Source organism: Mustela nigripes, chromosome 2 (assembly GCF_022355385.1).
Source record: "Mustela nigripes isolate SB6536 chromosome 2, MUSNIG.SB6536, whole genome shotgun sequence".
Taxonomy (NCBI): Eukaryota; Metazoa; Chordata; class Mammalia; order Carnivora; family Mustelidae; genus Mustela; species Mustela nigripes.
In genome coordinates this window covers 116926316-116939597 of record NC_081558.1, presented here as the reverse complement: position 1 = coordinate 116939597, position 13282 = coordinate 116926316, and the positions used below count along the sequence as shown (strand labels likewise).

Sequence of the window (13282 nt, the reverse complement as noted above, 5' to 3'; positions counted from 1 at the left end):
TCAGTCACTGTTTATGGTAGGATAACTTAAAGATGTACTCCGTCTCCTAATAGCCAGACTTGCATTTCCATGTGCCTGCGAATAGGCTGTTGACCTTTCCCTGGGTGGCTCTGTTGCATGGCTCCAGAGGGCACTGCTCACAACCTGGTTTTGTTGAGGGGGTGCCCTTGAAATTCTGCTGGGCACAGCTTACCTGGCTGTGCATTTGGCAGCCTGGTTCGGAGCATTGCCTGTGGCCTCGTGGAGGGCATGCCCTTTTCCCCACCACCTGCTCTGACTTCAGAGGGCGTTGTCTTGACTTAGTGGGCAAGTCTGTTTCTCAAGTGTTGGCTTCCGTGCTCCCACCTGAAGTCAGTCATCCTGAACTAGATTGACAGCAGGAATTGAAAGGGAATAGATTCTTGTTCATAATGAACGCAGCTAGTTGGGGAAATAGAGTGACTGAGAGAAGGGAGAGTATGCAGGGAGCATCTAGAGGCGGTGTTTGGAGATGGGGAGGAGGAAGGGGTTGAAGAGGATAGAGTGGCATGGGGACTGGAAGATGGATTGCTGTCCAGCATGGCAAGATGCCAAGTTCCTTATCCATTGAAGACTGGAAGGCCCTCATCTGGGATGCAGCTGGAGGGATGTTTGGTTGTGCGGCTGGGGGCTGGGGGTCATCCAGGCTTCTTCTAACTCTGAGACCCTGTGAAGCATGGAAGAGGTGTTGGTGAAAAGAACTTGGTCCAACATTTTCTTTTCATGACATTTATCCTGGGTTTTCATCCCTGCTGTGCCACTTCTTGGGCTGCTTTTGGGTCAGAGCCCACCTTCCTTGGTGATGGAGAAGGAGCCTGGACTGGGTCTTGGGCACTCTGACTTCCTTTCTGGGCTCTGTCAGGAGTCACATAAACTTCCAGTCCCAGCAGGCAGAATTAGTCCAGGTGGTGGTTGTGAATGTTGCAAGTGTGAAGGTTCTCTCTCCAGTGTAAATAAAATCTCGGTATATTACACACCTGCGGTTGTGTTTTTGGAATCTACTCATTTAAGAAAATATGGAATGGAAAATCATCAATTTGGTGATGTTTGCAAGTAAAGTTTGGTTTTGTTAATATTAAAATGTCCTTTTATATTAGAGTAAGAATAGTTCTTCTATGAGCAAGGCACATTCTTCATTCTATGAACAATGACTGCTTAGGCCCTTGCCCCCTCCTCACCACTGGGCTTAGTGATCGTTGTGCAGTAGCTCTGTGATCTCCTGGGGTCTGAAGCCTGCATGTGGTCTGGACTCCTGCTTTGTGTGGTCCAACGTGGGTAATATGGCAGCATTTGGGCCATATTTGGTCTGTAGGTATGTTTTGCTTGGCCTGCACATAAACATCTAAATTTCCAGCTTCTCTCTTTTTCTCTTTGAGAGAGAGTGAGTGCAAGTTGGTGGGCGGTTGGGGGTGGGGAGGAGGAGGGCAGAGGGACAGGGAAAGAGAGAATCTTAAGCAGGCTCCATGCCCAGTGTGGAGCCTGATACAGAGCTCAATCTCATGGTCCTGAGACCATCACCTGAGCTGAAACCAAGAGTTGGATGCTTAACTGACTGAGCCACCCAGGTGCCCCAGAACTTCCAGGTTCTCTTAAACAGTCAGACCCTGTAGCAGTTCCAGGCCCATGACAGCAGATGGCTGGAGCTGAGTAGCAGCCCTCCTTCAAACAGGACACACAGTCCCCAGCTGGCTCTAGTCCCTTTGTGATTCATGACTTGGCAGGTATGCTGCTGTATTTCGGTGTGCGACCTTTGATCTAGATGATCTGTAAAATCCTTTCCTGCTCTGTGGTGCCATGATCTAGTGGTCTTCAATGAAGAACCTTGAATGTGACCAGTAGTATGGTGTGCATCTTGGGAGTGGTGGGGAAGACCCATCTAGCTGGGTGGAATATACATCTTTGGTTCAGGCACCAATAGGGTACCTTTAGTGTTTAAAATGAGCTTGACTTGACCATATGATATTCTTTGTGGCTCTGGAGGAATCACTTTTAATCTGTTACTTGAACAGGCAAGTAATTCACAGTAAAATCTCCATTCCCCTTGACAGCGGAGGGAATTACTTTCTGAGGCATCAGGATTTTCACTGGCAGTTGGTTTCAGAGAAACCGGTGCGTGGGCCTCTTTCTTCTCTCAGGGGTCAGGAGCCCTTTGGTCAGGTGACTTTGTCTCAGGTCTGTGGCATTTGTGATTGGTAATGTGCCTGAAATACCCTAAGAGAAGAAAGAAGGGACACAAGACCAGAGAAGGGGATGGATCACAAGAGGAATATGGGTTGGAAGGGAGAGAGAGCAAGAGAGGAGTCAGAGCCATGTGGCGGGAGTGGCTTTTTATAGGGCCCCCCGCCAGCTGTGGTACTAATAACTAAGATTGCTTATGAAGGGCCAGGCTCTTTCTGTATGCTCACTAACGCAAAGAAAACCTGCATGAGGTTACACAGCCAGAGAGTGACAGGGCTGGGATTCATACCTAGCGGGCTGGCCCCTGCGTCTGCTTTTGGCCTCTACATGATCCTGCTTACCCCACAGTTGTTCCAGCATTTACTTCAGGTGTCGAAGTGCCTCAGTGTGTGGATGGTATAGGCGCATGACAAAAGGGGGTCCTTAAAGTCTGCAGAATTACCAGATGGCCCGTCATCTTGTTTCCCAATGCCTCTGCCTTGCATTTCTAGGCTACATGCTTCCTGGTATTAAATTGGTCTTCTACAGACCAAGGTGAAATCTAGTTTTTATATGTGCATGCTTACTTCACATTTTCATCTATAAAAAGATTTGTGGTATTTGTTTTGGGCACTGCCGTTTCTACATAAATGTGTTGAATTGATTTTTAAAATTAAGTTGCATCCGCAGTAGATAAAACCTCTCACTAGAGGGACACTTTTATTTCTTCAAAAAATTTACTCCTGATCTTATGCAGTCTGAGACCATGCTTTCACACATTTTTAATGCTGAATATTCTGTAATTTATTTCTCCTTCCAAAGAGAACATGTTTAAAACAATTCTATGTTTCAAACAAACTGCATTTCTTTTTCTTTATAAAGATTTTATTTATTTATTTGACAGGGATCACAAGTAGACAGAGAGGCAGACAGAGAGAGGTTTTGGGAATGCAGACACCCTGCTAAGCAAAGAGCCCCGATGCGGGACTCAATCCCAGGACCCTGGGATCATGACCTGAGCGGAAGGCAGAGGCTTAACCCATTGAGCCACCCAGGTGCCCCAAATGTAACGTTTCTAACTCACTTTTTGAAATATGAAAAACAGCTGGGGGAAGGCACTCTGTTCCTTTAGCTGGATCTGGTTAGGAACTGGGTTAGATCCAAGGTTTATGATTTAAGGTTAAAAGTTGGAACGAACAGATGCCATACACCTGTGTATTAGGGGCAGGCTGGGATGTGTCTATCTTTCTTTTAATTCCTTGAGTTTTACTGTGTGAATGTCTGTGCAGGTGTTGCTCTATGTGATACAAAGCCCCACTCTTGCTGTGTGCGTATTAATTAAAGCATTAGGCTCAGAGGAATGTGAGTGAGGAGTGTCCGGCTACCTTCTTAGTGCAGAGCTAAACAGAAAGTCTTGTGTAAGCATTTGGGAAAGATTCTGAACACTGTAGTCCTCTTGCTAATTTTAGCTGATCTGTTTTGCAATTGCTGATGGAGGAAGTAAGTACAGTATCCTATAAATATGACAGGTTCCTTAGGTGGTTGCTATTTTAGAGACTCCTGGGGCTCCCTCCTAATAGAGTTAGTTGTTGGGACTAGCCATGGCTACAGCTGTGTAAGAGCCATCTCGTGGGTGAGAGTGCCTGCTTCCTGAAGGCAGGTCTGACTCTTGGTCAAGTCTGGTCATTCCCTCTCCTCGTGTGCGGTGATAGACCCATAGGGGACTTTGGGATGATATCAGTGATGCTTTGATAACTGGGAAATGTGGTTTCTTTGACTTAGTTCTTTGGTTCTTATTTAGACTTTTGGTTTCTTATGCAGAGCCTGGTCTTCAAATTTTTTTTCTTTTTTTAAAATTTTCCAATATGCATACAAGTAGCATTGTGTAGCTTTAGCAATTGCCATTCTGCCAGTCTGGTTTCAGCAATCCCCTCTAGGCTCAACTTTTCTTCCCCTTCTTCTGTCCTCCCCTTCCCTGCAGCGTATTACACAAAACCCAAGCATCCTTCTTGTCACCTGTAAATGTTAGCACACATCTGTGACTAGAATACCTTCTTTTGTTTTTCCACATAAAAATCATGTTAAAAGTTGCTTCAAGTGTTAGAAGCACACCCACAAAATTAGTAACTATTCCTCAGCATCATCTAATACCCAGTTCAGGTCTGGATTTTCCCCTGCAGTGTCAAAAATGACTTTTATAATTCCCCCTCCTTTTCTTTCTACAAGCTGTTGATTTGTGGAAGGAGCTGAATCATTTGCCCCAGCATCACTTTAAAGATTGTTTCCTTGTTCAGCTTGTGTCTCTGATAAGCTGGAAGCTAGATCTGGAAAATTTTCTACTATACTAGGTATGAAGGGAAGGTACTCTTAGTTGAGTGAGGGAATTAGGGGGGACTTCTCCTCTGCAATCAGGTAGAATAGACGTGGAACAGCAGCCAGCCCAGCTGATGATCAAGGCATTAACTATGGAGTAGTCTAATTGGAATTAAAAGGCTCAAACCCAGCTGTGAAAGTCAGGAGTTTGGTCTGCAGTGTGACGTGGAGAGGGAGACATAGCTTCTCTCTGGTTAAGAAGCCTTTTCAAATAGCTTTCCAGTGATCAACAGTTCTCAAGCTATAGCTGGCGGAGGATGGGGCGCCTGGGTGGCTCAGTGGGTTAAGCCGCTGTCTTTGGCTCAGGTCATGATCTCAGGGTCCTGGGATTGAGTCCCGCATCGGGCTCTCCACTCGGTGGGGAGCCTGCTTCCCTCTCTCTCTCTCTCTGCCTGCTTGTGATCTTTCTCTGTCAAATAAAAAAAAAAAAAAAGAAAAAAGAAAAAAAGAAAGGCCAGTCGAGAGAAAACAAGGAAACGAAATTGGTAGAGAAAGAGTAGAGGTATGGCTCGTGAAGTTTGCTGGACCACGGTCCAGGTGCAGGGCCAAGGTTCTGGGGGTTTCACCACAGTCCTGCTTGAGACTCCTTCCAGTTACACGACCACACAATGGTGAAGTGCGACAGCCAGATTTTCTGAATTTCCTGACTTGTTGAACTTCCCAAGGCAGCTGCTTTGATGGGGACAGGCAATCCCATCAAGTGGAAACCCAGATGGCAGGAGAAATGCCATCTGCAGTAGGCAGTGAGTGCGTGCTTATGGGAAGACCTAAAGAGAGATGCCCAAGGTGAAAAGATGGATTCCAAGCAGTGCCCCTGAGAAGTACTTGCTGGACTGACCTGTAATGTGAGGTGTGTGTGTTTGAAGAGGGCTTATTCAGAGCCGAGACATACTGTCTTCCTTTCTTAGCAACTGGTAAGATGGACTCAGGGCCACCAGAGATGAGAACTAGTATGTGAAGGTGATATTAAGACATGGGATAAAGGGAGACCGACAGACAGACATACAGACAGAGAGATGGAGGGACAGCAAGTGACTGACTTTTGTAGCTGTGTGGTGCTAAGCCAGTTACTCAACGCTGCTTTGCCTCAGTTTCCTCATCTGTCAAGTGGAGAGAATCTTCTCCCTTCTCCTCCTCTTCCTCCCCCTCCTCCTCCTCCTCATTAGGTTAAGTGAGTTAAGCAAGATACATGTATAAGGTCCTCGGAACTATGCCTGGCACCTAGTACGTGTTCATCCAAGTTCCTAGAATAATGTCTGATATGTTAGAGCACTTCATAAATTTCTGTTAAACGGAATAAATGTTAGCCCTTATGCAAAGATCAGGCATGACTTTTGCTTGCTCGTGTTGGCTGCTGCGAAGGTTATAGACATCAGCAGTGTGAGTAAAGAGAGTTGTAGTTGTTACATCTTTTTCAGGAGGTATATATATACAGGAATATTTAATTGCCAGGTAAATAGCAGTCTTTACCTAGCACTGGAAGCTCATCAGAAGCCAGGGGTGTGTGCAGGATGGGCATTTATGTATGGTTTCCGCATCCTCAGAAGCCCACACGCTGTCACTTCGGGGCGTTCTCCTCTAAGAGCCGCTGGCACTGTTCCAGGTCCTGGGCAGTGTCCCTCAGCGTTTGTCATAGATGCATGTGTTGTCTCTCATTTCCCCATGGTCTCTCAGCTCTCTGAAGGCAGAATCCCCAGGGGTCTGTGCGAAGTAGGTGGTTAGTAAATACAGGATGACAAGATCAGGTATATATTCAGCAAGACAGGACACTTCACCCTAGTTTTCTTAGAACATGTGGTGGGGAGCTGCAGGGAGGTGGATAAGGGAAGCTTTCCCATCCCCTGTTCATCTGACTGTGTGATTGTGCACACCTAGGCACTGCCTAGATGTCCAGGAGATCTCGAAGGACTGTGAGATGTAGCCTCCACCTGCCAAGGCCCACTGTCAAGCTGAGGAGATGGGCCAGGGCAGACTGAAAGTTGGAGGAAGTGGGGGGCACTTTGTGCTGTGTGCCCGGTGATGGCCCAGGGAGCAGGCTTCCTGGATCTAGATGGGAATGTGGCCCAGAACTGAGCAAGTGGAGGTCTTGAGAAGATGTGTGTGGGCAGCAGCTACATACTTTGTGGGGTACACGAACTTCTTCCTTTGCTTGTTTGCCAAGGTGGGGTGTGTCTCACTGAGACCTACTAGAGGCTCCAGCTGCCATTCCCGTCTTTGTGTGGGAGAGCCTGGAATTGGAATCAGAACCTGGACTTCATTCTGGTTCTGCTGTGTTAGCTGCATGGTAATCTGTCTGCAGGACCTCCTTGAGTTGGAAGACCTTTCTGGCACTTCTTTGCCTGTTTCCATTCCCCTAGCTGCAAAATGAGGATAACGGCAGTACCTTCTCCACATGGTGATTGTTGAGTATGAAATGAATGACAGGTAACACCATTGTTAGATGCATGAGCTTGGAAGGAACTCAGGAATCAGCTTTTTCATGAGCCCATCTCTGGCCTCAGTGGCCCTGTGGACTCATCCCACTCTGCCTCTTCAGGGCATTGCAGGCGGATCGCCTAGATTTCCAGGAGATTACCAGTTTTAAAAAAGTCCAGTTCACATCAAAGGCAGTTGAAAGCTTTTCCCCACTCCCTAGCTTGGGAGTCTTGGAAACCAGTGGTGTGCAAGGGTTAGCACCGGCATTCTCTGGCCATTTTTCGTCCTTGCTTCCTCCGACTCTGGCCCCACCAGAGTCAAGCAAGTTCTGTGGGATGGAGACATTAGACAAGAGGCAGAGCCTTTTGCTGAGCTAGTGCATTTGGCTCTCTCCTGGCTGCCATGTCTAGCCTTTTTGTAGGGGCACATTAGTGGCTCTTTAGAGAGCCCTCTTCCGTGCTTGTCCACGTAGGGACCTCCCCTGGGACCTCTCCCTGATGCTCTGTGCAGCTGACCTCTGTAACTCCCACCTCGGCTCCATCCTCAAGTCTTCTGTGCCGGCCTGCCTTCCATCGTCTTAGGCAGTGTGCTTTCTGAAGGAGCCTGACGATCTTCTGAGCTAAGCTTCTGGTCCCCAGGAAGTTCACATATCCTTGTCCTCCAGAGTTGTCCTTGCCCCCCACTCTTCCCACTCTGTCATCCTGGTCATTGCTGCCAGGCTTCTCCAGTGTCTGCTGGCGAAGGGCAAGCTCCTGGGAACAACCATGCTCTGATCCAGAAAGAGCCCAGGGCAGAGGTGGGCGCCTACGTACCTCTACGACAGTTACTAGGGTGTCATTTCCTGCTCTTGCAAGAATAGACATACCTCGGAGAGAATGTGGGTTCCGTTCCAAGGCCACCGCAACAAAGGGACTGTTGCAGTCAAGTGAGCCAAATGAGTTTTTTGGTTTCCCAGTGCATATCAAAGTGATGTTTACATGACACTCTGGTTTATTGAGAGTGTAACAGCATTATGTCTAAAAAAAAACAATGTATATACCTTAATTAAAAACACCTTATTGCTGAAAATTGCTAACCATCATCTGGGTTTCCAGTGAGTTGTAATTACTGACTACAGATCACCATAACAAATACAATAATAATGAAGTTCAAAATATTTCCAGAATAACCAAAATTGGACACGCAGGCACAAAATGAGCAAATGCCATTGGAAAAATGGCCCCAGTAGACTTGCTAGATGCAGGGCTGCCACGAACCTTCAATTTGTAAAAAACACCATATGGTCAAATCACAATAAAGCAAAGCACGATCTAATGAGGTATGCCCGTACCCCGTCTCTATCAGGGCTTCTCTCCTGCCCTCTTGTGGGGAGGGAAGGAAGGTGTAGAGAGTGCTCCTCTCCATTGACTTCCTTCCCAGGACCCCCACTCAGGCCTCTCTAGCCTGCTCTGAAGGGGGCTGTCACAGACTGCCTTGGCCACTGTGGAGCAAACCTTGTGAAGCCGGACCTTAGAAAGTGGAGATGTTTATCATGTCTTGTTAGTGTGGTGCCCGCTCCACAGAAAACATCCAGTGAATGTTGGCTCTTAACAGTGTTTAGCCTTTGTTGTTTAGCTTCAGTTGTATCATCTGAAAATTGGGGTTTATGGTAATCCCTACTCTGCTGGCAGCTTCGTGCCGTGAACGCGTAGGAAAGTGTGATGAGTTGGTTTTACTTTTATATTTCAGCCTCAACAGAATGGGATCTCTCCACGCATGTTTAAGGCCTTTGTAAGCAAGAGCCACCCGGAATTCTCCTCTAACCGACAGCAGGATGCCCAGGAGTTTTTCTTGCACCTGGTGAATCTAGTAGAGGTGAGTAAGTCCGTCTTCAGAAATGCTCAAAAGGTTGTAAGAAGGGTGCCCAGCGCCTGGAGGCGGTCCCCTCTGGTGGTCCCCTCTGCTGGGGCCGGGATGCCCATCCCCAGCCCCTTTCCTGAATCTGTCACAGTCCCAGCTGGTGCTGCATCAGCGTGAGGCTTTCTCTTCTCAGCCCACCTAGGGTGATCGCTGCACATGTTCTCCTTTCTAGCACTTCTGGATCTCCCCGTCCTTTTAATTTGTGCTTAAAGGAATGTTTGTCCATTATTTAATTCAAAAGCTTTTTTTTGGTCTCCATGACAAAGCCCCTTAAGAGTCCAGCATGGTATTTGGTGTCCTTGTGCCACCACTCAGAGATGGTCACACTTTGGTCCCAGCAGAGCCGAGTCACATTCCGTGCTCTAGTTCTTAAAAGCTACCGAGAATTTGTGATTAAAAGCTTTCTTCTCCCTCTTAAAAAGCAACTTCTTTTTTTTTCTGATTACAAAAATGTTCTCTGTGGAAGATTAAAAAGGCACAAAGGAGAAAATCAAACTAGCCAGTGGTAACAGCCCCTACAATTAAGCAGTGCTAACATTTCGGTGTCTGACCCACTAGACACTTTCTCGGTGCATTTATTGATTTTCTCCATGCTGTTTTATAAGCTTCGGTTTCCACTTACTGTGTTGTGAATGTTTTGCCATATCATGACATATTTGAATGTAGCATGATTTATTTTTTGTGTATAGTTTATACCAGTGCATTTCTATGATCATATCATACGTGCCTTAATTTCTACAGGGCAACCCCCCCCCCCCCAAAACTGTTAGTGGCTGCATCATGTTCATTCACATGGTCAACTATAGTTTATTTAACCAATCCCCTGTTTTTGGATATATGCCCGTGCCTTGTTATTAAAGTACTCTGGTGAACGGCCATGCCAGAGGGAACACTTAGTAACGCCAGATCCTTACTCCAGATTTACATATTTGCTTCTGTGCCAATTTTATTCATGAGTTACTATTCATGCATTTACTGACCTGATCTCATCGAATCTGCAGAGGAACCGCATTGGCTCAGAAAACCCAAGCGATGTTTTTCGGTTTTTGGTGGAAGAACGCATCCAGTGCTGTCAGACACGAAAAGTCCGCTACACGGAGAGGGTGGATTACCTGATGCAGTTACCTGTGGCCATGGAGGCAGCAACGAACAAGGGTAATGGTCCCAAACTGGGAACTTGGCAATGTGCTTCCACATAGGTGCAAACAAACCCTCGAATCGGAGATAACGCGGTGTACTCACTGCTCAGTGGAGTCAGGAGGAGACTCAGCCCAGATGGTGTCTGGTTCGCACCTCTCTTTTCCTCTTTTCCCCAGTCCTCCTGTGCCTTTCTTGTGAGAAGAGTCAGACACATCATGGGTGTTTGTTGGAGGGATTATGGGCAGAACCTGTTTTAGAGCCTATAAATTTGATCAGCTGGTTGGCTTGGAGTCAGCTTACTCTGGGGGAACATTATTTGTACTTATAGATGTGGAAGATTCTTTAATGCTAGCACTCATGAGTTGTGCCATAAACTCTGGGGGAAATGATCAGAACGGCATTTTTCGAGGTGAGATGTTCTAGCAGCGACCTCCTGAAATAATCGGACTTTGGCATGTGAGTATTGAGACGCCCCTAGTGGGAGATGCAGCCGGCAGGGCTCCTGTAGGAGCGAGGCCCATTAGAAGGGTCTTTGGACTTCGGAAACAGGAAGGAGGTGCAGGAACTGCTAGGATCTGAGGGGAAGTCCTGCAGTCAGTCTGTCTGGTTCTTCCCTGGCAAAATAGGTGAATGGTATTTCTTAGAATTAACATTTAAAAGCAGAAAAAAGGTAAAATGTATGCTATATTGCTTATGTCTGTGAACTGTTCATTTCTGTAAAGGTCAGTAACTCACTGGGTGGCCTTCCTTCCTCTTTTTTTGGAGGGGGGTCAGTTTGTTGTGCTAATAGATAAGAAATGATTATGATGATTTTAAGGTGAAATGATTTCTATTTTCTACATGCTCTTGCAGCTTTTGGCCAGTTTCTAAATTCTTATCCATTATGTACGGTAGAAATGAGGGTAGGGGACTGTGGTTTGTTTCCTTTCTAGAATTAGGCTTAATTGCTTTCTCTTGCCAGCCTTGGGGATGTTCTGCTCAGTTCTGTGATCCTCTCTAACCCACTGTTTATAATTTATGAATAGTAACTATCCTTTTTCAGAGAGATTTATAATGTAGGCCCTGGAAATTGATTATTGGGATGCCTAATACTGGCATCCTAGATATAAGTACGTCATAAACTGGTTGTGGACTGCACAATGAATTTTAAACCCATATTCAGATGTGCTTAAGAAAATACATAGGTGCATAAGGGTGCCCCAAAACGGATAAATCAGGAGTGATTTTTTTTTTTTTTTTTGGTAAACAAAATTAATTCCCAGAAAGACCCCATCAAAACTATATAAAATTTTGACTTATAGGCAGTTTCCAAGAGCAAATCTGCTGACTCCTTGGAGGCTGATGGTGTGCTGTCTTCTTTTTCCGTTGGTATTTAATCGTTTGAGCAGGAATTCTGTAGAAAGTCCTTTTAGGTTGGTAGCTTTGCTATCTGAACTTGTTTGTAACCTCAACCTGAAGTTATCTGGGCAGTGTTGGTTAGAATCATGGCCTGGCCCAGACATCTTTAGGAAGATTGACCAAACTGGGTGTTTTCTACTTCAGGAAGATAGAGTGAGTCATTCATTTGCTCTTTTACTCAGATGAACTGATTGCCTATGAGTTAACGAGAAGGGAAGCAGAAGCAAACAGAAGACCCCTTCCCGAGTTGGTTCGCGCCAAGATACCATTTAGTGCCTGCCTTCAGGCCTTTTCTGAACCGGAAAACGTAGATGATTTCTGGAGCAGCGCCCTACAAGCAAAATCTGCGGGTGTGAAGTAAGTACACATATGTGTGCGCTTGTGTGTTTGTGCTTGTGTGGCAGTAGTGGGGTAAAGAGGGGTGCTTGAGAAGTTGGGACTGGGTCAGGGTGAGGTGGCGGGCGTTGTATGAGTCTGCCCACGCTTTCTCAGGTGTGGTGATATGGGGTTATGATTTGTGCAACCTTAATTTTCAGAGCTCACTTGTGTGAGGCCTGTCCAAGAAACCAGGCTTATAATCTATGTTGTGTGCTAGCAAGGGAATGTCTTCTCTTCTCTTTTCTTTTTTTTTTTTTTTTTAAGGAAGGTTGTGGTTTATCCTTTATTAGGAATTTGCTTTTTTTTTTTTTCTTTTTTGCCAAGGACCTCCTAACCACTCCTCCCCCACCACATGGCAAGAGTCTATTAATGAAGAGAGTATAGAAATACTTATGGTAGTCTTCAATATTTAAACTCCCCTATGATAGATTTTAATTCCATAATTAAAGATTTGGCTTAGCATTTGGTGACCGGGGCTCTCGGGACATCTCGAAGTGGGCATACAGTTCCTGATCGTTCCGATGAGCTGCTTGGGACGTAGAAAATGCTGTTGCCCATCTTGTGCCTCATTGTCAGGCACATAAAACATTTTTTCCTGCACTTGATTAACTGATTTTATACAGTCAAGTCCTAGCCAATGCACATCATACAATTAGAAAAAGAGTTACTCACAGAGGCATAAAATGAAGGTAGATCTGAAAGTATGGCTCTGGAAATCTTACTTTTTTTGGGTATTCTTTGGCTGTCTGTCCTTCTAGCTAAAATTGAGCTCGACTTTGATGCACAGGGTCGTGAAGGCAGAAGAGCTACTGCTGGATGTTTTTATCACCTCAAGTCGCAGTCAGACTTAAATCAGTTATTCCCAGCAATAGCCATCGCTTGGGATTCTTCTTTGTTTCAGATGATCGATTTCCTATGGTAAAAATGGGAAAATGAAAGAATTTATTTTAGAAGTTAAAAAAGGCCATGTTTTCTTAAAATAATTTTTATAAAAATGTTCATATCCAAATGAGATTAATAATAGTCCATTCAGTTATTAATTATCCATTGTGGAATAAGTTTTCATCCTAGGGTTGCTCATTTATGGGATGTGTGTGTGTGTGTGTGTGTGTGTGTGTCCTCACAGAGAAGAGTTAGTGAGTTGGTGTGTTCAATGCATGAGACTCACTTCACTGAAACCTGGAGCCATCATTGGGCAGTTAGACATCTATGCACTATCTCAGTGGTAGACCCAATTTCTCTCATTATTCCCCCTCCCCAGCTTTACTGAATATCATTGACAGTATTGAGATATTGACATATACTGATACATATTGAGAGAAAATACTATTGTTGTACGATTAAGGTGTACAACATTTTTTTTTACTTTAATTATTGACCATAGGTAGGTTTCTCAAACCTGGATTCTTCTCTCTTTGCACTTGAATTCTGATTCCAAGTGGGGCATAGAAGTGATCAGGGGACCTGACCTCCTAGAAAGTGACCAGCAGCAGGTGTAAACTGC

General features: G+C 45.5%; 1 protein-coding gene across 1 annotated transcript in view; it reads left to right on the top strand.

Moving 5' to 3' along the window:
* USP13 (ubiquitin specific peptidase 13) overlaps window positions 1-13282 on the top strand; it is a 112349-nt gene that overhangs the window by 60067 nt on the left and 39000 nt on the right. Inside the window, exons 11-13 of the mRNA XM_059391488.1 lie at window positions 8692-8817; window positions 9864-10017; window positions 11583-11757. Of these exons, the coding sequence (XP_059247471.1) occupies window positions 8692-8817; window positions 9864-10017; window positions 11583-11757 (455 nt within the window). The remainder of the gene's footprint in view (window positions 1-8691; window positions 8818-9863; window positions 10018-11582; window positions 11758-13282) is intronic.